This window comes from Lepidochelys kempii, chromosome 4 (genome assembly GCF_965140265.1).
Source record: "Lepidochelys kempii isolate rLepKem1 chromosome 4, rLepKem1.hap2, whole genome shotgun sequence".
NCBI lineage: Eukaryota > Metazoa > Chordata > Testudines > Cheloniidae > Lepidochelys > Lepidochelys kempii.
This window is the reverse complement of record NC_133259.1, coordinates 125,263,427-125,290,316: the sequence shown is the minus strand read 5'-3', so window position 1 is coordinate 125,290,316 and position 26,890 is coordinate 125,263,427. Positions and strand designations below refer to the sequence as shown.

Here is a 26,890-nt window from a genome sequence, read left to right as displayed (position 1 = left end):
ATTCATTGAGTTCAATGAGCACCTTGGAGACCAGGCCCTGGTTCTACAACACATCCTGCTGTCACCCTCACCTTTCATTATTATTTGTATTACCATAGTACTAGGAGCCCTTGTCATGGCTTTGAGATAGAAATACATTCTGGAGAGAGTACGTATTCTAGCACGCAGTATGTGACTGTGATGGTTCTCAAGGCACCTCGGACTGCAAATCACCTTGTTACCTCCTGCCTCCAGAGTGAGGAAGTCTTTCTTGTAGCTGTGTATCAGTTCCCTGCTACCACCAGCCTTTCAGTCACTCAAGCACTTTTCTCTGGGCTTTGCCAGCCCTAACTTCACCTTGCAGGTCAACAATAGGTGTATGCCATTCCCTGAGTCCCTTTGAATCATTCCCCTGTGATATCCAGCCCCTGACACTGGCTACTCACAGAAATCCCAAATCCTCTGTATCCAGAGGTGCAGTGTCCCTGGCTTACCAGTTTTACCTTATGCAACTGCTTCTGTAAACGGCACAGCACTTGAGGACATCTGATAACATAAAAGTAGGTTTATTTTAAAAAGAACAGGGATTTAACTCAAGACAGGAGAGCGTGGGGGAGAAGGAGACTGCTTGTACACAGCAGGCACCACTCCAGGCATGAAACATTGGTCCTGGCCACCAGCAGTCACTAAAGATCCCATTCTACTTCTTGCAAGTATAGAGGTGTTAGCTGTACTGTCCTGGCTAGCTTGAGTTGTGGACAATTATCCATCCTGCCTACATGAATTTACCTTGCTAGATACGCTTCTTTGAGTGCTTGCACATGTCCATTCACTGTGGCTGGGTGTGCACGCCACGTGCACAGTTGCCGGAGAACTCTTTTCTCTCAGAGGTACTCGTCAGGGTGGCCTGAGTTCCATTTATCCCCCACACACCACTGCGTGCTGGTAGAAGAGGGTGGATCTGCCCCCAACCCATTCAGTTCCTTCTTACTCCCATTGATGGCTGTCGAAGCAATCTCAGACTTGTCATAAGTGCTTCTCTCACTCCTATCTTATATTGTTGTTGTTAGGAATTTGTTAAGCTGAAGTTAGTTTTAGCAATATATTTTAGTCTTAGGTCTTTTTGGAACAGTTTTTCATCTTTTGGTACTGGGATTCGTACCAGAACGATGCCACACTCACTCAGATTTTAAGTCCTGCAGGACTTGTGCTAAACCTATGCCGGTCAGTGACAAATGTTTGGGAGAATCCCACATAAGTGACAGATGTCACATTTGTAAGGGATTTAAGCCCCATTCAAAGAAAGTAGCGAGCCTCAGGTGTTTACTCATGCAGCACTTCACCCTCCATCAGATTCATCTCACTTGGAGAGCACCCCAAGTACATCAGCTTCGGTATGGAGTGCACTGGAGATGTCTGCAGCTCCTTCGTCCATTCTTTAAGCTTGGTATTTCACTTGGGTGTGTCCGTGCCAAAGCCAAATAGAGGCAGAGCCTCTACGAGACATTTTGTCAAGAGTCACTCACTGGAGCATTCTTCAGCTAAAAAGGGATCGCTGCCTCCGGAGCCTGTGTGAAGTCTGTTGAGGGTGCCCCTGAAGATCTCTGTGGCAGAGCCATCAGTCATTGTCACTCCCAACCATCCGCAAGGGACTTGCTTAGCCTCTCAATATCAGTATCCCTGGAAGTACATAAAGGTTTACAATCAGTCGCGATGCCTACAGCGCCTGCATCAGGGACGCACAGTACCGTTATCTGCCAAGCTTCTATAAAGGCCAGTGTAATAGAAAGGCAAGCCTCCAATGATATCCCCAGTACTGCCATCTCCAGATTTGGGTGACTTATCCCCAAGTCTCAGCTGGTTCTGCCCCCCTCCCCCACTGTTGTCAGACATTTCGAATTCTTTCTTTTTGAAACTCAGAGATACATTCATCTGTGCCCCATCCAAGACAGAGGGCATACCTTCCATTAGAGATTTGGGGACCATGGGTCATGCAACAGTTGCAGCACTGGCCTTCCCTTAAGGGGCAATGGTCCAGTCAAGGATAGGTCCCAGGCCCATATCAGTGGCCTTTCTGGACACTGGGCCTCACTCCTCCCACTAGGGCCTCCCGACAACCATCTTATTCCTTGTCATCAAGAGCAATCCAGTGACATCGGCAGTGAGAGCAGCATTCTCCGCAACCTGGTACTATCTCAGTATTGAGAAGCCAGAAGTCACTCAGTTGGCTTCCCCACCACAAGTCATGGAGTAGCCCCTACGTCAGAATCCTGTGGTGTCCTCTTCCTTGTTGTCAAACAAGGCTATGGACGTGGCAAGCAATTCTCCACTGCCAGAGGACCCCACTGCTCATCAGGATCTATTGAGAAGGGGAGGCTCTGTTCTTGACATTCAGGCAGAGGAGGTACATGAAAGCTCTCACAAGATCGTGGACGTTCTGGTACTGGCAGCTTCTGCCAGTGTGGCTCTACTGATTAGCAAAGCCATTGTGGAGCCACACAAGGCTGTCCGGCAGATACCATTCTCCTTACTCTTTTCCCCTCCCCACCCACCCACCCCCAGCAAAGCGAAAGGAAGTACTATGTCCCTGCTAAGAGGTATGAGCATCTGTACTCTCATCCTGCTAACTGCTGCTAACAAACAGGAGAGACAAGGACATCAAGCATCGACACCAAAAGGCAAAGATTTGAAGAGGCTGGACTTGTTTGGATGCAAATTTTATTCTACAGGGAGTCTGCAACTTAGAATTGCAAGCTGTCAGGCACTCCTGAGCCATTATGACTTCACTCTCTTGGATAACGTAAAATTTAAACAAGTTACCAGAGGACTGTCGGCAGGAATTTGCAGTAGTGGCAGGATAAAGGCAAGCTAGTCGCCAGAACTGCTTTCCAGAACAGTTTTTGGAGGGCACAGACACAATGGCTCGTACCATGGCATCAGCCATTTCTGTGAGATATTTATGGTTACAGTCATTTAGGCTCCCCACAGAAGTTGAGCAGACCATCCTGGACTTCCCTTTCAGTGGTCCCTCTTTTTTTTCAGATAAGACTGATGATAGGCTCTATAGCTTAAAAGATTCCAGGGCAGCATTAATATATTTTGGAATCTGTACTCTGGCGACAGAGAAAACAGTTTCCTCCTCAACTTCCCATGCAGACACCAGGGTTTTATTGCCCAGTCTCAAGATCTGCTGAAGAAAAAGGGAAGGAGTTATAGGTGACTATGACATCAACTGTCCTTCGCTTTAGCATCAGTGGGCACATCCTGTCCAGCCACCGCCTCCAACAGACATTCCGATGTGTTGGTGGAGGGCAGCATACCAGTTACCGTAGTTCTATCTGTTACCTTTTTTTGTTTGCAAATCGCTTTTCCCACTTTCTACGTTCTTTGGCCCATGTAACATCAGATCAGAGGGTCTTAAGCACAGTAGAACTGGGATATTCCTGCCAGTTCATTTCTATCCCTCTTTCCCATCCTCCTTCCCCAGGCCTCTTCAGGGACCACTCTTACTGCACTATCCAACAGGAGGTCCAGTTGCTTCTTCAGGCAGGGGCCATAGAGAAAGTCCTGTTGGGCCTCAGTGAGAAAGGTTTCTGTTCCCACAAGTTCTTTACCCCCAAAGCAAAAGAAGGTCTTAGGCCTATTTTACATCTGAGAGTACTGAACAAATTCCTGAAGAACCTACATGGTTACTCTAGCATCGATTATTCCCCTCCTGGAACAGGGGAACTGGTCCGCTTGCCTTCACCTTAAAGGACACTTACTCCCATGTTGCAATATGATAACCATCAGAAGCTTCTCAGCTTTGTGGCAAATGGGTTGTATTATTAATTCATGATGCTCCCATTTGGTATCTCAGCTGCTGCGTGGTTTTGCACGATGTGTGGCTGTGGTAGCAGCTTATCTACACAAATCAGGAGTCCATGTCTTTCCACACCTGGGTGACTGGTGGATCAGAAGTTGGTCCGAGGCTCAGGTATTATCCCGTGTATCCACCATCCTGTCCACATTCAATCCACCATTTATGCTCCTAGTAAATTGGGACAAATCAATTCTAAAAATGGTACAGATGATACAGTTTAACAGAGGCCAAGGCCTTGCTATCAAAATCCAGGTTAGAAACACTACAAGGCTTAGTACTGTGACTGAAGCATATCCTCTCGCCATGACACGCAGCTGCCTCAGTCTCCTGAGTCACAAGGCCGTGTGTATCTATGAGGCTGAACACACCAGGCTGCATCTCAGAAAGCTGCAAACATGACTAGTGTCGGTGTATGACACAAGTTGCCATTTGGACAGGGTGGTTTGAGTGTCAGTTTTGTTGTCTCTGGATGGGTGGGTGGACCCTCTGAAAGCCTCAGTGGAGGTCCCCTTTATCCCCCTGCTGCCAGTCCTTACTCTAGGCACAGACATGCCAGCCCTGGGATGGGAGACTTATATGGGGTCCCCGCAGACTCAAGGTTTCTGATCATCTCAAGATCTAATAGGTCATATAAATGCCAGGTAGTTAAGAGCGGTACAACTAGTATGTTCTGCTTTTCTCCTACTTATAGTAGGAGAGCACTTGTTAATTCTAACAGTCAACTCTGCGGCTATGTTTTACATAGACAGGGAGGAGCACAGTCAACCCAGTTATGCCAAAAAGCAATTCAGCTCTGTGCCTTTTGCATAACCAATTCAGTTAATCTCAGGGCTGCTTACCTTCTATGGAAGCAGAACATATTAGTAGATCATCTGAGCAGGACCTTCTTCAGTCACAAGTGGGCTTTATACTCTGGCATCACCAGATCCATCTTCCAACTCTGGGGGACTCCCCAGGTGGACATGTGTGCAACAAAGCCCAACAGAAAATGCCATCCATTTTGTTCCTGGGGAGGTCTCAGCCCAGGCTCATTGACAGATGCTAACCTGGAAGGACCCCCTCCTGTACATGTTCCCTCCTATTCCCTGGCTATCCAGAATGTTGTTCAAAGTAAAAAAAAAAAAAAAAAAAAAAAAAAAAAAAAAGGACCACTCTTGTGTCATTCTTATAGCACTAGTATGGCCCCAACAGTGCTGGTTCATGATATAAGACTGGCCATACTGGGTCAGATCAATGGTCCATCTAGCCCAGTATCCTGTCTTCTGACAGTGGACAATGCCAGGTGCTTCAGAGGGAATGAACAGAACAGACAATCACTGAGTGATCCATCCCCTGTCATCCACTCCAAGCTCCTGGCAAACAGAGGCTAGGGACTATCAGAGCATGGTGTTCCATCCCTGGCCATCCTGCTGAATAGCCATTGATGGACCTATTCTCCATTAACCTATCTACTTCTTATTTTAACCCTGTTATATTTTTGGCCTTCACAACATCCTGTGGCAAAGAGTTCCACAGGTTGACTGTGCCTTGTGTGAAGAAGTACTTCCTTTTGTTTGTTTTTTAAACCTGCTGCCTATTAATTTCATTTGGTGACCCCTAGTTCTTGTGTTATGAGAGAGAATAAATAACATTTCCTTATTCACTTTCTCCTCACTAGTGAAGACTTTTGTGACAAAGTTCCTCCTCTACCTTGGTGGGTCTTGCACTTATTGGCGGATTTGCTCGCCTCGGAGATTCATGGCAGCCCTCAGTTTGGCTGTTTTTGTAAACCCACAGTCCAGGTCAACTTCTCCTGTGTCTGACCAGGAGTTGGGAGGTTTGGGGGGAACCCGGGCCCGCCCTCTATTCCGGGTTCCAGCCCAGGGCCCTGTGGAATGCAGCTGTCTAGAGTGCCTCCTGGAACAGCTGTGCGACAGCTACAACGCCCTGGGCTACTTTCCCATGGCCTCCTCCCAACACCTTTTTTATCCTCACCATAGGACCTTCCTCCTGGTGTCTGATAATGCTTGTACTCCTCAGTCCTCCAACAGTATGTGTTCTCACTCTCAGCTCCTAGTGCCTCTTGCTCCCAGCTCCTCACACATGCCACAAACTGAAGTGAGCTCCTTTTTAAACCCAGGTGCCCTGATTAGCCTGTCTTAATTGATTCTAGGAGCTTCTTGATTGGCTGCAGGTGTTCTAATCAGCCTGTCTGTCTTAATTGTTTCCAGAAGCTTCCTGATTATTCTGGAACCTTCCCTGTTACCCTACCGAGGGAAAAGGGACCTATTTAACCTGGGGCTAACATATCTCCCGTCTATCACTCTCCTGTAGCCATCCGGCCCGACCCTATCACACTTTATAGACCTCTTATCATATCCCCACCCTTAGTCAGCTCTCTTTTCCGAGCTGAAAAGTCACTTTTTAATTCCTTCTCATACAGAAGCTGTTCCATACCCCTGATCATTTTTGACCCTACTGACCTTGTTAATCAAGCCTCTGCTGTCACTCCCACTGGATCCAGATGTGATTTCTCAGGACCATGGCCACCTGCTCCATCCCATCCAACAAACTCTACACATAATGGGCCAACCAGTGTACACTCAGAGAATCTCATCCTGTATCTCTTCATGCATTCATTTATGCTACCAATAGGCTAATATAACCCCAACAGATAGAGTATTGACACGTTGTACTAGAGCGCAGGCAACTTCAGCAGCTTTCTTGGAGCAAGGGTTGATCATGGACATTTGTAAAGCATCAACTTGGTCATCAGTGCACACTTTTGCTTCTCATTATGCCATTTCCCATCAGTTCAAGGACAATGCCAGTTTCAGACGGGTTGTCCTAATATTGCTGTTCAGGTAGACTCTGACCTTCACCTCCATGTTTATCACCTATATGGGAATGGACACATACAAGCACTCAAAGAAGAAAAAACTTTACCTACCTTTCTGTAACTGGTTTTGGTTTTTTTGAGATGTTACACATGTCCATTCCACGACCCTCCATCCTCTCGCTATTGGAGTTTATCCAGTATGAAGGAACTGAGGGGGTCGGGGCAGCTCTGTCCTCTCATACCAGCACACAGTGGTGTATGGCAACAGAGCTGCCTCAACTGGTGCCACCGAGGGAAAAAGTTCTCCAAGAACTGTGCACGAGATGCGCTCACACACACCCAGCTGTAGAATCACACAGAGTCTGCAATCAGTTCTGTGTAGGAGGACTCAGCTCAGGGAATTGCCCAGCACTCTGGTGCACACACCCTCTGAAGTATAAACCCGAAATGATATTGTCTTGTGCTGTGTAGAGATCTGTTACAGCGTAAGCTCATGAAATTCGCTCCCTTCCTCAATGTGTAGGAAGATATGCACAGCTTTTTGCCCCCCACCCAGTTATGAATTGCACAAACTGGATTTTAGAACAAAAACCAAGTTTATTAAGTATAAAAGATAAATTTTAAGTGATTATAAGGGATAGCAAACAGAACAAAGCACATTACTGAGCAAATAAAACAAAACATGCAAATTAAGCTTGATACACTAAAGAATACTGACTACAAATAATAAATTCTCACCCTAAATGTTGTTTTAAGCAGGTTGCAGAATTTCTTTGTGGACAGATAGCTCTTGTTTACAGCTTAAAACTCCAGGTATATCCTTCATGAGCCAGATGCCATTCCCAGCCTGGGCTCAGCCCCTCTCTTCCCCCCCCCCCCCCCCTCCAAAAAGTTTAGTTCCTTTGTTTCTTCAGATGTTTTCAGCAGTCTTCCTTCTCGGGTGGGGAGGAAGTGGAGAAGAACCAAGATTAACTCACTCTCCAGCCTTAAATACGATTTACATATGGTGGGATTCCTTTGTTTCCTAGCTTGACCCCCACCCCATTTCAGTGGCAAAATATCAGAAGTCCAAAATGATGTCCAGTACCAGGTGACATGATCACCTGACCCTGCAGTGTCAAAGCAGCAGCCCAGGAAACTTCTCAGGCCCATCCAGGCTGTTTGCATACTGTCTGGTGGACGATCTCCAGGTGAAAACACAGTTGTAATTATTACATAGTCAATATTTCTAGCTTCAGATACAGAAATGATACATGCATATAAATTAGATAATCACAGTCAGTAAATCATAACCTTTCCAGTGATACCTCACATGACCCACCTTGCATAAAACATCTTAGTTACGCCATATTCATATCATAACATTTCTGTGAAGAATATGGGGCGTAATGTCACAGAGATAACCGTTTATTTACAAGGTATTATTCTCCACTTTCTTTTAAGGTATTGTAGTGTTTGTGAGAGTTAAATAGCTGCCATATTCCATCCTAGAAGTGGGATGGGGGAGGAGTGAAGAAATTCCTTTTCTTTATATAGTAGTAAAACGTTTGGGGAACCTTTGAAGGGAAGGTTGCAATAAAGTGTGTCTTTTTAATTGAACAGCAAGCCCTTTAAAAGGCATCTCTAAATAAAATATTCATCTAGTTTTGAGTTCTGGTATTGTAGAGTAAATGTTCTTTTGATAAGAAAAACTACTCTAAGAAATTTCTTTGTGACAAGACTTCTTGATTCTGCATTGCATAGTCTCTCCCTTTTCTAAAAGCATATTCTCTAGAATTTCAAAGGTGGGATCTTGCAGAAGTGCCTTCAGAGCACAAGTCTGATTGAAAACTAATGAGACTTGTGCCCCTGAGCCGTTTAAGTGCTTTTGAAAATCCCACTTCAAAGGTTTGTCTACCAAGGATGGTGCTGTAATGAGGGTAGAGTGTACAACCATTAAACTGAAAGAGTTTAATTTGTTTACTCCTGTTAATAAAGCCACTGTTGAATTTAAACTATTTGTATTGTTGCAGCTAATTTAGTTAACATGACAGATTTGTTCTGCCTCATCAGTGCAGTGCTCAGAGGTCTGATTAGTGATTAATCATACCCCGCTCCATTTTTTTGCTAACATTAATAAACATTTCCCATGACTCTACATATAGAATCAACTTAGCTGTTAACTTGTTTTCATCCACGTCTTGCTTTTTCTTACAGAGAGGCCATAAAACGGGTGGCGAAAGCAATGAATCGAATAGACCGGAAGAAGCATGAGAAGTTTGCAAACCAGTTTAACTATGCATTGAATTAAGTTGCAAGAAAACAGAGAACCAAAGAGGAGAATTAACAGGACTGCAGCTATACAAATCATTTCTCAAAAGCCTTTATATTCAAACTAAAATATTGTGCTCTACATTTTTACTGGGGCTATTTTTTAATTAGTGTCAACTTCTTCTAGTAACTTATTAATATTTGATGATGAACATGAATTTTAGCAAAGACGTGGCTGTACATAATTGAATGCATTTAACAATTTGATTACTTGGAATTTACATTAAATGGAACAAGCTTGATGGCTTGTACTTATTCTAATTAAAATGCTCAGATATTTTCCTTTCCTAGTGGACGGATACAATTTTTACACTTTGGTGTCAACAGAAGAGGCTGTTTAAAGTTTGCCTTCAGCAAGGATTTCTCTTGAGCCTGGTCTGAACTCAAAAAGTTTACCATTTAAGCACCATCCTGCCTCTAGAATGCCTGTAAAAATGCCATCCCCACATACAAAAGGATTCCTAACAGTTGACATGCATTCAGAAACCAATGGGAGGAGACTTACTTTCAACAGGTCTAAGAATCGCTTCAGTCTGAATTCAGAGGAACAGCCGTGTTAGTCTGTATTCGCAAAAAGAAAAGGAGTACTTGTGGCACCTTAGAGACTAACCAATTTATTTGAGCATGAGCTTTCGTGAGCTACAGCTCACTTCATCAGATGTTTACCGTGGAAACTGCAGCAGACTTTATATACACACAGTGTGTATATAAAGTCTGCTGCAGTTTCCACGGTAAACATCTGATGAAGTGAGCTGTAGCTCACGAAAGCTCATGCTCAAATAAATTGGTTAGTCTCTAAGGTGCCACAAGTACTCCTTTTCTTTTTTCAGTCTGAATAGTTTTAGTACCAATGTGAAGTTGCTGAAATAACTTAGTCCTCCTGTTATCATCCCACAGTGCATCTGTGGCCTTTTCAGATCTTCCAGACCCACTGCTTCTGGGAGTTGTGCCATGAACTGTGGGATAGGTATCCATAATGCATTGCAGTTGAAATGGTTTAGAAGAGCACTACTGTGGAGCAAAAGTGTGAGGGTTTTTAAAGTGATTCTGCAGAGCTAGTTTGAAAGCAGTGAATTGCTTGTGCTTAAACAAAGTCTGTTCAACCACTTCATTTCTGTAGGATAGAAATGGAGTTCACATGTCTGATGGGCACTTTACTTGCTATGGCTGCATCTCAAGCAGGGTGAATGGAGCATTGAACACAAGGCTTCAAGGTCGGGGGATGAAGTGCTGAGCAAGTCAGGAAGGAGGGAGGGATGTGACATTTAAAGTTGTATTTTCATGGGTACTACATACGAGTTTTTGATAAAATACTGAATCAGAATTTTCTCCTGCTCTGAATGGTGTTGGCTTAGTCTGCTCTTGCCTGTTTCAGGTGCTCTTCGAAGTATTAAAGGAATTAAAAATCTTCAGTCTAGCTACTGACCAGATCTGACAATAGCTAATTTACAACTTTGGCAAATACATATCTTGACATGTGCAAGCACCATTTGGAAAGCAATTAATACTGAATCTTGATCGTTTATCTTGAAGTGGTTTGCAGCTTGGGAGACTTTTCCTTTTTCTCTGTGGTACAAGTATTTAGAAGCTAACTAAATCACAACTAAAGTTCCAGATATTTCATTGGGATTTTGGAATCTCTCAGGCCTTGACTACACTAGGAAATAATTTTGTCAGTTAGCCCAGCTGACTTGACAATAATGCAATTTACCTGTAAGCATAGACAAGAACAAATTATGATCAACACTGGATTAGTTGAATCAACCACTTAAATGTTTCATCTGCTGGCATAGGCAAAGTCCTGTGTTTGAATGCTATCCAGGTGATTAGAAGCTGAGCGATTGTCATACAGCAGGAAAGAATTGTCGAGGGCACTGGCTTAGGATATGGGAAATAAGAGTTCGTGTCCCTGCTCTGCCACGGCCCTCCTTCATGACGTTGGGAAAGTCATTGTCTCAGTTCACCATCTGTAAAATAGGGATGTAATGCTTCCCTATCTCAGAGGGGGTGTTTTGAGGATAAAAGATGGTGAAATGCATGGAGAACTACTGTTCCTTTTGTGAGTCCTTAAAGGAAGAACACACGGAAACTACTGAAGCAAGCATCACCATCATAGCTGCCCCCAGCTATCCTCAATGGATGTCCTGACTAGACCGGGCCGGATCGAGGGGCCTGGATGACATCACGCGTCTACCAGCTCTCGCTGAATCCCAAGCACCAACTGGGATGAAAGGGATTGGACTTTAACAACAGCTCCCGCCCATTTCAGCTAACTTATCTTTCCCTCCAGAAGGACTGTTATTACCATCTAAGAGACTGTCAAACAAGGGGGGCTTCCTTCTAAAAACTTTCCACATAAAGGGAAATGGAACAAGGAACAATGTTAAAATGAAAGCCTTATTTAAAACTTAACATTTCAAATTCTGTAACTGTTTTCCCTTGTCTTTATTTTTTATTAAAGATGTAAAGGATTTTTAATGTTGCATTTGCCATGGTAGTCAGGCTGAGGTCTCTGTATAACCAACCCAGGAGATTGTTTAACTCTGTTTAATATTGGATAGTGTTTGGGTTATGTTAACACCTTTGGTCCATTTATCTCATCTAAATTAGTGCAACAGAATTTTTAGGAAGGGGATAGAAAATAAGACAGAACATACCATAATGTAAATCCATGGTTTGCCCATACCATAAATACTGTGTCCAGTTCTGGTTGCCACATCTCAAAAAGGATACACTGGAACTGGAAAAGGTTCAGAGAAGGGCAACAAAAATGGTAAAGGGAATGGAACAGCTTCCCTACGAGGAGAGACTAAAAAGATTAGGACTGTTCAGTTTACAAAAAAGATGACTAAGGGAGGATATGATAGCCATCTATAAAATCACAAATGGTGAGGAAAAAGTGAATAGAGAAGTGTTATTTACCCTTTCCTACAATACAGAAAAAAGGGTCATCTGATAAAATTAATAGGCAGATGATTTAATACAAACAAGAGGAAGTACTTTTTCACACAGCATACCGTTAACCTATGGAACTCCTTTCCATGGGAAACTGATTGCCAAAAGTATAATGGTTCAAAACAGAACTACATCAGTTTATGGAGGATAGATCCATCAATGGCTATTAACCAAGATGGTCAGGGATGCAACTCTGTGCTTGGGGCAACTCTAAACCTCTGACTGCCATAAGCCAGGAGGAAAAGATGATTGGATCACTCCAACTGCCCTGTTCTGTCCACCTCCCCTAAAGTGCTGCTACTGGTGACTGTTGGAGACAGGATACTGGGCTAGATAGACCATTGGTCTGACCCAGTATGGCAGTTCCTATGTTCACTGCCACCTCCATTTTGAAGTTGGATATCACCACTTCCAAGTGGGACCTATTTTGATGTTTTGCCTTGGAAGCTTGAGCAACCTGAGGGGTTTCAGAAAGCTCTGTAAAAATACTCCACTATAAAATACCTTTGCACCAGCTCAGACATCTCTGAACATTGCCATGCATCTTCCCCTCATTCACAGTATTCTACCTGTGTATTTAGGAACACATTTCTTCCCTCCCAGGTCAATCCATCAGCCCGTAACCTCAGAATATTTTACTATGAAGAGAATTCATGGAGCCAGCACATAGACACTAGATTTCATAGAATATTAGGGTTGGAAGAGACCTCGGGAAGTCATCTAGTCCAAACCCCTGCTCAAATCAGGACCAACACCCACTAAATCATCCCAGCCAGGGCTTTGTCAAGCCGGGCCTTAAAAACCTCTAAGGTAGGAGATTTCACCACTTCCCTAGGTAACCCATTCCAGTGCTTCACCACACTGTGGTGGTGAAGATCAGTTGCATCTGTAACCATCCCCTCTGACTTTATCTGTCAGTTTTATATCAGCACCTATCACTGGAGTATCAGACTGCCGCCCACTAATTAGCTTGGCCAAGCCAGGGCCCAAGTAGATTTCATGGAGCCTTCTGTTCATCTCCCTTTCCTGGATTTGGGGGCTGTTTTAGGAATAGGTTTTGAAGGAGGGATTCTATCAGCTAGAGTTTTCTCTCTAGCTGTTGCCTATGTATTCTCCTCACTCTTGCGTCAGTAGAAGACGGTTTGGGGAGCAAACAGAATCTTCTGGGAGCAACCAACCTACTCCTCAGACCTGTCAGTTCTCTCTCCTTTCAGCTATCAGCTCCCTTTCCCTGACTGTCAATGATTTGCCACCCAGAGTTCACCCTTCAGTCAAATACTTCCTGTTGCTGAATATTCTCTCCTTCCCCTTCCCCCCCAAGTTTGGTTTCCCTCCTAGTTACTGAAAAATACCAGCATTAATCGCTATGTCTTGGTACCACCTTTTCTAGCCAAACTTTCCTGGGTGTTTTATATGCCCATTGTTTCTTAAAGGGAATGCACTCAAGGAATCTCTGTGCTGTATACATCTTTCTAACCTAGCCAGCCTCTTTTTCTGTGAGCTGTCAAGGTTCCTCCCCCACTCTGAACTCTAGGGTACAGATGTGGGGACCTGCATGAAAAACCTCCTAAGCTTATCTTTACCAGCTTAGGTCAAAACTTCCCCAAGGTACAAACTATTCCACCCGTTGTCCTTGGGCTGGCCACTACCACCACCAAACTAATACTGGTTACTGGGGAAGAGCTGTTTGGACGCGTCCTTCCCCCCAAAATACTTCCCAAAACCTTGCACTCCACTTCCTGGACAAGGTTTGGTAAAAAGCCTCACCAATTTGCCTAGGTGACTACAGACCCAGACCCTTGGATCTTAAGAACAATGAACAATCCTCCCAACACTTGCACCCCCCCTTTCCTGGGAAATGTTGGATAAAAAGCCTCACCAATTTGCACAGGTGACCACAGACCCAAACCCTTGGATCTGAGAACAATGAAAAAGCATTCAGTTTTCTTACAAGAAGACTTTTAATAAAAATAGGAGTAAATAGAAATAAAGAAATCCCCCCTGTAAAATCAGGATGGTAGATATCTTACAGGGTAATTAGCTTCAAAAACATAGAGAACCCCTCTAGGCAAAACCTTAAGTTACAAAAAAGATACACAGAGAGAAATAGTTATTCTATTCAGCACAATTCTTTTCTCAGCCATTTAAAGAAATCATAATCTAACGCATACCTAGCTAGATTACTTACTAAAAGTTCTAAGACTCCATTCCTGGTCTATCCCCTGACAAAGACCAGCACATAGACAGACACACAGACCCTTTGTTTCTCTCCCTCCTCCCAGCTTTTGAAAGTATCTTGTCTCCTCATTGGTCATTTTGGTCAGGTGCCAGCGAGGTTACCTTTAGCTTCTTAACCCTTTACAGGTGAGAGGAGCTTTCCCCTGGCCAGGAGGGATTTCAAAGGGGTTTACCCTTCCCTTTATATTTATGACATGAGCTATCTTACAACTTTTCTTATTTCTACCTGTCCCTTATAATCTAAGCAGTATCTACAGTCTTACCTGTATATCCCTCCCTAGCCCCAATCAAATTTGCAAATCAGTAGAAACTAATAATTGACCAAGAGGTTTAATTTATTTCCCCAATCATCTCTGCAATTCCTCTCCAGCCCCACTTCTAGAAGAAAATGTTTTAAGAAGCTTAAAGGAGGGGTACAGAATGGACCTAGGGGTTACTCTGGAAATGTGGACATATTTACGCAGGGCCCTGACCCTGCAAACACTTATGTCTGTGAGCAACCACCTTAAGCTCAGTGTAGTTCTTCACATGTGTGGGTGTTTACAATACCGGGGCCATAGTGAGCCAGTCATTCGCAATGTAACTCCGCTCATGGCAGTGGTATTATGTTAGGAGTGATTTGGCTCATTGGGTTTATAGCTAAAAATTGGTATGTACTGCCAAATATCCCTGTTCGTGCATCTTCCTTGCTAGATGAAAAGAAATGGTTGGTTGGTTAGTTCCTCCACTATCAGTAGCTAAAATATTCAAGCTGATCAATTTAAAAGGGAGCTGTGGGCTCCATTTGAGGATTCCCCTGGCTTTTTTTTTTTTTTTTTTTTAAGCCCTTGACTATGCTTTGGACATTTCAGTGTTAACAGTAAAGAAGGAAATAAACCCCAGTAACTGAGGGCCAGCCTATCACATACCCAAATAATCTAACAAAAACCAAACAGCGCAGTAGGGAGCTGTCTGATAGTTTCCATAACTGGATATTTACAATTGCAAGTAACTGGAAGCATAAGTTATGCATGTGCACTTGAATGTGTAACTATGATCGCTTGGATCATACCAAAACAGGAGAGTAGCTGTAATAAAGGTTGAGTGTTTTGCCCTCCTGGAAGGATGTGGTGGCTATTGAGCAGGGAACAGCTATGCCTAACCAGCTGTGCTGTTTTAAATGCAATGTAAGGAGGATTGATGCCAGCTGTAGCTTCTCTCTGATGATTCTCACCTGAACATGCACCTTGCTGCTGGGGAGTGACTTGTAGAATGTGAAGACAGCAGCCATGAGTTTTCTGCTGCTGCCTGGGGTCTGAAGGAAGGGCTTGGCAAAGGGTAAGGTTAGAAAACTGATCATTTTCACTGTTAACTTTTGTGGGTTTGAAATAGAGCGAAAGAAAGGAAAATGCGTGGCACTCATCCCCACTGTGCCAGAGCAGTCTTTGGGGTGAGTGTTTGCTGGGGCTGTGCAATGTAGTCCACTTGTGATCTACTCCAGGTGTTGCAAACATGAAAGGTCAAGGTGTGGGGTTAGCTTTTTACTAAGCAAATATATTCCTGTACTTTTTTCCCCCCACTAGTTTGCTCTTGGAAAAGAGGTGCATGATTGCTTTCCAGGGTCCCTATTTCTAACCTTTGGAAACTCAGGATCAGAGGATGATGACCAGCAGTTTAAGGTGTCGGCTTAACTTCAAAATAGACTGACACAAGCTGCTAGGAGGGAGGCTGAGTCCCCAACACTGGGTTTGCACAGAAAGCAGCATTTTGTGTTTGCTCAAAGGCAGAGAGAAAGGGGGGAGGAATGGTAATGGTTGAGAGCTACTGCAAACCACGCAGGCAAGAATGCTATAAACAGGGTGAACGTGGTATCTGTGAGATATCTGACTGAAAGCTATCCTTCAGGCTGGGCACTTTTTAAAACTACTGACCCAAGATGTCAAGGGCCATATTCATCCCAGCCTGTAACCTCAGAGATTTCAGTGTTCTTACAACTGCAGCTAGTCGTGGCCTTAGGAATCTGGTCCTAGCTGTAGTTTTCAGTTAGGAAGCTGTAACCCCATAAGTTTCTTAGCTGTGATCTCTAGAAGTAAATTTTCTTTTCCCCTGGAACCCACTTCGGGGCCCCCATCCTGCACGGGGCTCTGTAAGAACATGGGATCATGCTACATGGAGAAGTTTGGCATATCAGGGCACTAGTGGATTACCATAAATAGCCTCCAAGAAGGAAAGCTTTTCTTATTAGGGGAAAAAATATATTTCCCATTGACTAGAATGCTAAGAGGCTGATAAGCATGCTATTGACCAGGCCCTGATGCGCGGCATTATTGTCAAATCAGCCCCATAACAGGAAGAAGTGCTGAATCTCAGGAATCCATCCTGAAACTAGTTGAGTAGCAGACAGCATAATTTAGGGGGCTGCTCCCTGCTGGGATTGACGGTGTAGCCAGGAATTTCATTCTTATGATTCTACCTTTTAATTTCCATTTAATTAGCTTTCTCATTTTTGTCTAGTTCCCCTTTCTGAAGTTAAATGCTACTGTGGCTGGTTTCTTTCATATTTATACACAGACCCTGCAAGGATGTTAAATTTAATTATATTATGGTTGGTTTTAATTATATATTTTTTTTCTGTTTCTGGGGTTGTCCATCACCCACGCAACAGACTATGGGGCTGGCCCCAAATCTTTCAGACCCTCTGGGATCCAAAGGAGATTACGGGTTTCAGAGATTAGTGTCACACTGTCTGGAGTAGTTTACAAGTGTGACTGCCAAGCTTAGGGCAGACTATCCAGGAACAGGGCACAAACCAAGTAACAAGCATGAACTCCTAAAGCACTATAACAGCATTAACACAGAGACACAGACAGTCCCCTTGGTCACTCCAGTCTATTTTGCCACCCAGGCAAACTTGTCTTTGTGATAGATGGTACCTTACACCAAAAATCACAACAATATTCAGGTAACTCTGTCTCAAAGGACCAGTCACCTACCCCAGGTCAATTGTATCCCAGATCTCTCACCAAAGACAATGAATGTAGCTAATCCTGTAATAAACTAAAGATTTATTAACTAAGAAAAGAAATGAGTTATTTACAAGGTTAAAATTTGTAACATATGCACACAAATGAGTTACAGTCTTAGATTGCAAAAGATCATGGAAACTTCTATAATAAGCAAATGCTAAATGTCCTTTAGGCTAACCCAGGCAAAACAGCTCATGCTTATTGGTTCTTGCCCCATTCTAGTCCAAGCAGCAAAAAGAACCAAGTTTTCTCCTTGTCAGGGATTTTTTTATCCCTTTCTCCACAGCGCCCAAGCTGATGGGATGAGTTCATGTGCAGGTCTCCTCTTCCTGGAGGGAATGAGGAGTGTAATTAACAAAGTCTTTGTTCTTTTGATGTCTCATAATGGCTCATTTGGTTTCAAAGGCCTTCTCACTGGGCAGGACCTAACATCATTTGTAGGAAACCAGCATTTGCATTAGAGGAGGTTTCTTTCCTGTCTGATGAGTTATACACTTACCGAGGTTTACAAGGCAAACATTTGCTATAGCTTGAAAACATGGGGTCCAGATAAGTGAGACTACTTCAGCATCCTACAAGCTATTCGTAAGTTCTGAATGCCAAAGGCCTTCTTACAACACTAACATACAGGTGAGCCAGACTGGTTTCCAGCTGTGCAGGTGTCAGTGTTCAGCGGGGCCTTGGCATGAGCTGCCACCTGGCCTGCCAGCATCGCAGCTAGAACCATCTGTCCTGAGGTTTTGTGCCCCACACCAGCCCTCCTACTTCTTGTCATTCCAGCTCCAGTGGCGCAATGTTCCCAGAAACTGCTTGCCCCAGGACTCCTCTTAGAGAACAGTGCCCCACGCTGGAATGGAATCCATGGGAAAGACGATAAGACAGCCTGGAACTGGGTTGCCTTTCCTAGGTAATCTCTGGGAGGCTGGAGGGAGACAATGTGCATCTAGGTAGTCTAGCCCCACTCCATGCATGGCCACCCAGGCCGGCCCCCTCCTCCACATGGATCCCAATGTGCTGGATTGCCCTCTGTGGGGAAGAGGTGACTACAGTACTGTAGAGATAGCCGAGGTCTGACATGGGTCACAGTGGAGAGGGCCAATCGCAGGTCATAGAGCCAAAAAACTGGCAGACACTCACACACGGGTGATATATTCTATAATTAGATTTAACCAAACCAGCAGTGTGTGTTCCTGGATCACGACACCAGCTTAATGTGGAGCCACAAACAGTCCCTTAGATACTCCAGCCCATAATATCACCCAGACAAACTGGACTTCTGTGATGAAAGGTTATTAAAACTAAAAATCACCCATTAGGTTCTTCTAGCCCCAGGGGGCCAGTCACTTACCCAGGTCAAAAAGAAAAGGAGTACTTATGGCACCTTAGAGACTAGTCTCTAAGGTGCCACAAGTACTCCTTTTCTTTTTGCAAATACAGACTAACACGGCTGCTACTCTTTTACCCAGGTCAATGGATGCTCAGGACCTTACACCAAAGACAACAATGCAGCCAAGCCTTTTGTAAACTAACTAAAGAGTTATTAACTAAGCAAATGACATTAGAGTTACTAAAAGGCTAAAGCAAACAAAATACATTACAATTGGACCAAAGCATGTAGTCCAAAATGATAGCAGGGATGTTAAATCTGCTAGATTTCTACAGGTCTCTCTGGGTTGCCCAAATAGGAACTCAGTCCTTCTGTCTGAAATTTCCTCAGTTAGAATTCACCAAAGATGGTGATAGGAAAAAGGTGGCCAGGGGCCTTTGTTCTCCCCTTTTATAGCTTGACCCTTTTTGCTGAGAAAATCCTGGCTGTGTCATGGTCAGGCAGTTCCATGGCGTATGTGCTTTGCCATCAGTCCTTCATATGAATGCAAATTTTGCTGGCAACTCCTGCGTACGTGCCCTTTGAGGTGTCTTCGTGAATGATATGCAGAGGCCCATGTTTACAGTTCTTTTGTTATCCCTGAAGAGCTAACCTGTGGGCATTTCTCAGACTCACATGTTTGAGTTACAAACATATAGCAAAATGTCATAACTCCACCCACAATGTTGATCTGGACATTATGACAAGATAATAATAGTCAGCAGATTATAACTTTTCCAGTGATACCTCACAAGGAGTACTTTGTGCAAGATTTATCACAATTTTGTTACAGTGGTGACCATATTAGTGTAGATGGTCACCTTTCCCTTTAGACAGCATTGCACCTCCTTCCACATGGGAAGGGTGGGACCTGTGCACCTCTCCCCACAGATCTGCGGAGCACAATCGGGCTTCCACCTGCTCTGACTCTCTCCACTCTGGTGTATCTAATGCGAGAGCGCAGCTGGTTGGAATCCTCCGTTGCAGTTCTGAGGACTGAGCCCCTTAATGCACTGAGAATAACCCCAAAGCCCCTACTTGGACCATGAGTGCCTTTTTGCATTAGCTCTTAAAATCCCGACTGCTGGAGTCTAGGGGTTAAGGAAAAAGCTCATTAAAAGTGTTTAAAAGTGGCGCTAATTAAGGTAGCCATAACAAGCAGCATTAGGTGTCTGGTTACTTCTGAAGGGATTGTTGAATAACTATTTCTGCCGACATTCCAATTTGCATAATGACAAGGTGTTGGCATTGTATCCACCATTAATTTGCTTTATTTATAATGCCATTATGGAGCTCTCTTATCCCCAGGTGCAATAAAAGGTATATGGAAAATATGATGAATGATGCTGCATGTTTGGAAATTGTTTAGGATATCTTGGGTTTTGTTTTTAATATTTTTGACATTAGCTGAAAACTACAACAGCCTCAGGAGAAGCGTCTGCAGGCAGTTAGAAGGGCTGAGACCAGACACTGCTTTACAGTGTATATGAATCTTTATTTTACAGAAGGGGAGCGGGGGTGATCATGTGTGGTACTGAGCCCCCTTGACTCTTAAAAAGCACTCAGCACCTCACAGGATCATACCTGAAGCAAAAGATTAATCTGGTATGTCACTCAAACACTTAACTCTGAATTGTGGTGGTGATGGTCTCCTATAGCACTTTTCATCTGTGAATCTCAAAGCTTTACAGAAGTGGGCAAATATCATTATTCCCATTTAACAGATGGGGAAGCTGAGTCATGGAGTGGATAAGTGACTTATCCAAGCTCTGCCAGTACAGCAATGGCCATGCCATTAGTATTTCAACACCTGATTCTCCTCTCACACTGGATTTACACTCGTGAACCTCTCCTTACTTCAATAGAGTTGGCTCCTGATTTACACCATAAGAAGAGAGCCATGTCCCAAATCTGGGCTGTGACAGTCATGCCTCAGGAGATGCTAGGAATGAAAACTGCACCAGATGTTTCATTTGCTTCCTCTTGTTTTCTAGGTCTTACCTGAATGACATTCCAAGATGCCTTCTACATGGGAGTGACAGAAAGATATTTGCTCATAGGTTACATTAATTTGTAAGGTTTCAGAGTAGCAGCCGTGTTAGTCTGTATTCGCAAAAAGAAAAGGAGTACTTGTGGCACCTTAGAGACTAACCAATTTATTTGAGCATAAGCTTTCGTGAGCTACAGCTCACTTCATCGGATGCATACTGTGGAAAGTGTATAAGATCTTTTTATACACACACAGCATGAAAAAATACCTCCCCCCACCCCACTCTCCTGCTGGTAATAGCTTATCTGGAGTGACCACTCTCCTACAATGTGTATGATAATCAAGGTGGGCCATTTCCAGCACAAATCCAGGGTTTAACAAGAACGTCGGGGGGGGAGGGGGAGGTAGGAAAAAACAAGGGGAAATAGGTTACCTTGCATGATGACTTAGCCACTCCCAGTCTCTATTCAAGCCTAAGTTAATTATATCCAATTTGCAAATGAATTCCAATTCAACAGTTTCTCGCTGGAGTCTGGATTTGAAGTTTTTTGTTGTAATATCGCAACTTTCATGTCTGTAATCGTGTGACCAGAGAGATTGAAGTGTTCTCCGACTGGTTTATGAATGTTATAATTCTTGACATCTGATTTGCGTCCATTTATTCTTTTATGTAGAGACTGTCCAGTTTGACCAATGTACATGGCAGAGGGGCATTGCTGGCACATGATGGCATATAGCACATTGGTGGATGTGCAGGTGAACGAGCCTCTGATAGTGTGGCTGATGTTATTAGGCCCTGTGATGGTGTCCCCTGAATAGATATGTGGACACAGTTGGCAACGGGCTTTGTTGCAAGGATAGGTTTCTGGGTTAGTGGTTCTGTTGTGTGGTATGTGGTTGCTGGTGAGTATTTGCTTCAGGTTGGGGGGCTGTCTGCAGGCAAGGACTGGCCTGTCTCCCAAGATTTGTGAGAGTGTTGGGTCATCCTTCAGGATAGGTTGTAGATCCTTAATAATGCGTTGGAGGGGTTTTAGTTGGGGGCTGAAGGTGACGGCTAGTGGCGTTCTGTTATTTTCTTTGTTGGGCCTGTCCTGTAGTAGGTGACTTCTGGGTACTCTTCTGGCTCTGTCAATTTGTTTCTTCACTTCAGCAGGTGGGTATTGTAGTTGTAAGAATGCTTGATAGAGATCTTGTAGGTGTTTGTCTCTGTCTGAGGGGTTGGAGCAAATGCGGTTGTATCGCAGAGCTTGGCTATAGACAATGGATCGTGTGGTGTGGTCAGGGTGAAAGCTGGAGGCATGTAGGTAGGAATAGCGGTCAGTAGGTTTCCGGTATAGGGTGGTGTTTATGTGACCATTGCTTATTAGCACCGTAGTGTCCAGGAAGTGGATCTCTTGTGTGGACTGGACCAGGCTGAGGTTGATGGTGGGATGGAAATTGTTGAAATCATGGTGGAATTCCTCAAGGGCTTCTTTTCCATGGGTCCAGATGATGAAGATGTCATCAATATAGCGCAAGTAGAGTAGGGGCGTTAGGGGACGAGAGCTGAGGAAGCGTTGTTCTAAGTCAGCCATAAAAATGTTGGCATACTGTGGGGCCATGCGGGTACCCATAGCAGCGCCGCTGATTTGAAGGTATACATTGTCCCCAAATGTAAAATAGTTGTGGGTAAGGACAAAGTCACAAAGTTCAGCCACCAGGTTAGCCGTGACTTTATCGGGGATAGTGTTCTTGTTGGCTTGTAGTCCATCTTTGTGTGGAATGTTGGTGTAGAGGGCTTCCACATCCATAGTGGCCAGGATGGTGTTATCAGGAAGATCACCGATGGATTGTAGTTTCCTCAGGAAGTCAGTGGTGTCTCGAAGGTAGCTGGGAGTGCTGGTAGCGTAGGGCCTGAGGAGGGAGTCTACATAGCCAGACAATCCTGCTGTCAGGCTGCCAATGCCTGAGATGATAGGGCGCCCAAGATTTCCAGGTTTATGGATCTTGGGTAGTAAGTTTTCCTGGGGCAAACTTGCATTCACAGAACCCTTTTGCATCATTTACATTAAACAGAAGGACACTGCTTCCTTCAGATCCATTTTATCTAACCCTGGTTTCATACAGTGTGTGCTCAACCTGTGGGAAGGGCTGCTGCTGCTGCTGGAGGTCATAGATTCGGTTCCGGCCACTGAATTTTTAGAAATGCTGGATAATTTTTTGATCAATTATAATTGTAGTTACATATGGGAAAAAATCTAAGGATAACAAACCTTGTGCTGCTCTCTGGAGAGATGAAGAAGAAACTATCCCATGGACAGCACTGCGCAATAGGTCCAGGACATTTTTTTTTTTTTTTTTGCAACCATGTGAGGGATCAGATATTGTTACTGTTGAAGCCAGAAGACCCAGTTCAAAAAACCAGTAGTCTGAGCCAGTATCGTGAACTGTACATTCCTCCTCTTCTGTTGCTCGCTTATAAGTCAAGGGCAAATGGGGAGCTCACAACCACAAAACTTCATTAAAGCAAAAAGCTCACATTAGGTGGATGCTTTTCCTCCCGTGGGGAGGCACATTTGAAAGACGGGCATCCAAACAGCATGTTGAAATCCTGCGTTTGGAGGCTCAGATGGGTACTTAGGCATGTAAACGCCCGTTTTACAGGCCTCAGCGGTGATTTGAACATCTAAATGCAGGAGCTGGGTGTCCTGTAAAAATGCCCTTGTTTGAAAATTGGGTCCAGTGTGTGAAATTTGAGTTTGACTTAGAGCTGCCCAGGCACATGAGTGAAAACAGCTCTGCTAGTTGACCTGATTATACTTCCTGTATCACAATGCTAGCATATCTAAAGATGGGGACTTTTTCAATGGTGACCTAGCCCAGCATCTCACAGTATTCAGGGATATCCCTGCTAGGTGTTTGTCAGTTGTCATCTGTAACCTATTCTGGATTTATTTCCAGTTATCCAGCTGCTACCCCAGGCTTCTGAAGAGACTTTGTGATATTCTGCCTTCTGTGGCTGATATATCAGTGTAGCTGGGGCATCCCTGCAGGCAGATGCCCCCCCCCCAGCTGCCATAATAACCCCTTGGGGCTATTAGCAGCAAGGGTAGGTTAGAGTAGTCCTGAGGCTGCTCTGACTTATTTTGACTGCAGGACTGGTGCCCCAACTGGCCCAGGATCAGGGAAGCAGAAAGGGGCTTTGGATCAGTGTGGTTTTTGTTGCGCTAGGCAATCATGCTAGCCATCTTAGGCATTTACGTATCATGAGCTTTTGATTAGCGTGGTATATTCAGACAGAGAAGAATGTTATTATTGTAAAGTTGGTTTATGGCAAGAGACTGGGACCAAAGAATCTTGGTTCAGTTCCTTTGAGTCATAGAGCTTAAGGCTAAAGGGACCACTGATCTGGTCTGACTCCTGTATATCAGGTCACTACCAGCACCCAGAATCCACACACTAATCGCACACTTGAAATGAGACCAAAGTTAATGAGACCCTGTAATGGGGTCCTTGGTGGGCCATGGGGCCTAGCGGTTAGTGTCCACTCGATCATGGGGTGGTGGGAGGGGAGCCTGGGTCTGCCCACTCCAACGGGCTCTGACCCAGGGCCATAGGAAGGTCAGCAGTGTTTGGCCTCTGGGAGGGTCTCTCTGAGCTACCTTCCATGGCTCAATTCCTACCACTGCTTTCTTCCCTCAGCTTCTGCTCCCAGGTAAGGAAAAAAGAAACCAAACTGCCAGCCCCAGCTGGGATCCGCATATAATCCTGTTCCTTCAGGGAGGCTTTGCCAGCCCTTTGTGGCAGGAGTCTTCAGGGTAGGTCTGCACTCCTCCTGCTTCTGAGCTGGGTTGCTCCTTTTTCAATCCTGTCTCCAGTCAGAGCATATTCCTCAGGGTTGGAGGGGCGGGGCTAGCTGGGCCCACTATAGTCCTTTTACCCTTGCATCCCAGCATGAGCTTTGGGAACACTGGACATAAAATGGAAGTGAGCCCCAGGCTGCTACGCCCTATCTTCCTCCCTCACAAGCAACTCCGCCATACAACTGCACTTATACATTTGTCCAGCTCTCTCTCAGAACGAATTGAGTTGTTTGCCCCCACAGCTCCAATTGGGAGTCTGTTCCAGAACCACACTCCTCTGATGGCTTGAAACCTTCTTTTATTTCCAGCCTGAATTTGTTTGTGTCAGTTTATATCCATTTGTTCTTGTGTCAACTTTGTCCTTTGTCCAATAGCTCCTCATGCGCCCTGGTATTTACCCCATAACATATTTGCAGAGAGCAATTGTAGCTCCTGTCAGCCTTTTTTTTGCTAGGCTAAACAAGCCAAGCTTTCTCAGTCTCCTCTCATAAGCTAAACCCTCCATTCCCCTGATCAACCTAGTAGCTCTTCTCTGCACCTGCTCAATTTAAATTAATCTTTCTTCAATGTGGGTGACCGGAAATGTGCACAGTATTCCAAATGAGGTCTTGCCAGTGCCTGGTACAATGGCATTAATACTTTATCTCTACTGGAAATGTCTTGCTTAGTACATCCTAAAATCGCATTTGCCTTTTTCATAGCCACATCACTTTGTTGGCTCATAGTCATCCTGTGATTGAGCCACACAGTCAGGTATCTCTCCTCCTCTGTTGCTTCCAACTGATGAACTCGCAGCTTGTAGAAGAAATTCTAATGATTATGTGCATGACCTTTCATCCCAGTTCTGCCACTCCATTCCTCAAGGTTATCCAGATCTTCCTGTATAACATTCCAGTCCTTCTCTGTATTGGCAATGCCACCAAACTTCATATCATCAGCAAATTTCATTAGCGCTTTTCTACTTTTTGTGCCAAGGGCATTAATACAAACATTGAATAAGAATAGCCCCAAGACCAATCCTTGAGGAACTCCACTAGTAACCTTGCTCCAGTCCACTATTTCTCCTTTCAGCATGACCCATTGCCTTCTCCCCATTAGCCAATTCCTTGTCCATTTTACAATGCTTGTTGCCAGCCCCATCTTTCCTAATTTAATGAATACTTTCCTATGTATCTGTTATGATTTGTGAATGGGTTTAAATCCCAGGGCTTTGCTGGATTTCCCAGAAATGTAATGAGTTCTCTTTGTGGTGGTTCAGTCTTCAGAGAGACGCCGCAACAATCACATCTGCCTCGTTACCTTCTGAGCTCTAGCTCCATGACCAGTGCATCGGTGTGAAGCTGGGGGTGCTCCCGCACCCCCTGGCTTGCAGTGGTTTCCATCATACACAAGATTTACAATTTGGTTCAATGGCTCTCAGCACCCCCACTGTACACATTGTTCCAGCACCCCTGGCCCAGTGTGAACATTCTAGAGCTGACTGGCACTGAAAAACAATGTCTGAAAACAATCCTTTGATTGATTAAATGGACGGCGTTTGAGCCCCTGTTGTGTTTTCTTCCTGTGGCTATCCTAGTACATGAGTACATGGGCCAGGATATTTGCCAGCACAGCAGATTTTGAGCAGGCTTCACAGAGTATTCTCAGAAAACAGATTCCAGGTTCATACACCTTAATCCAGGAAGAGAGGAAATGCATGGCATGTGACTTGAGTAGCCAATCAAAACAGCTCAGATTTTGAATATTGAATACTCCCAAGAAAAATGCTAATGACTGAGCTACCAAGACTGTAACCAGTGAACCCAGTGAGATTTCTAATCATCCTGGGACTAAGATTGGCACAGATCCCACTGAATTAAATAAGAAAATGTATCTCTTATTAGTGGTTCACTACTCAAGTTTTTGTAACATGGAGTTTTATATGTGAACTCAGTGAGTGCAACTTGACAGTTTTGCATAAACAGTGAGAGACTGTACATCCTTATTTTAACACTACATATCACCTGCTGATCTTTCTGAACTAATCTGTGTGTTTCTTCTTGCTTTTTCCTCTCTGCTTTTGTGATTGGAGACATTTTGCTGTTGACTGATTTGTGAGCATGGGCACCTGAAATTCTTTTTAAACATTCGAGTCCAAATTTTCAGAGGCCTGCAAAATGGGTGTAGCCTGCTTTCCCCCATCTGGTTCTGTGGAAACATGAGTTGAACTCAAACCTGCAGCATTCATAATTAGTCTGCCAAATACTTTGTTTTATTGTCTCCCACATAGTCTCACTGTGTATAGACAGACATGTTCCCACGCTGAACAGTGCAGATACTGAACCTGGGCATCTTTCTGATTGCTCTGTACTACTGCTGATGAAGTCCTGATGAGCCAAAACAATAGTTTCATATTTCATTGTTTGACCCACCTTTGTTTTCAGACTATGTAGTCTAATTAAGCAAAGGATTAAAGTATTACCAGCAGGCCTGACCCTTATTTAGGCTATTGAACAGCCATCAGTGGTAATGACTTTCACTCGCTA

At 44.2% G+C, this 26,890-nt stretch overlaps 1 protein-coding gene across 2 annotated transcripts in view; it reads left to right on the top strand.

Annotated features, from left to right (window-relative positions):
* Positions 1 to 9,530, top strand: part of UVSSA (UV stimulated scaffold protein A) — a 93,649-nt gene extending 84,119 nt beyond the window's left edge. For both annotated transcript variants that reach the window (XM_073342783.1, XM_073342784.1), the window contains exon 14: positions 8,856 to 9,530. In XM_073342783.1, the coding sequence (XP_073198884.1) occupies positions 8,856 to 8,949 (94 nt within the window). In that variant the 3' untranslated portion in view covers positions 8,950 to 9,530. The remainder of the gene's footprint in view (positions 1 to 8,855) is intronic.
* Positions 9,531 to 26,890: the final 17,360 nt, after the last annotated feature.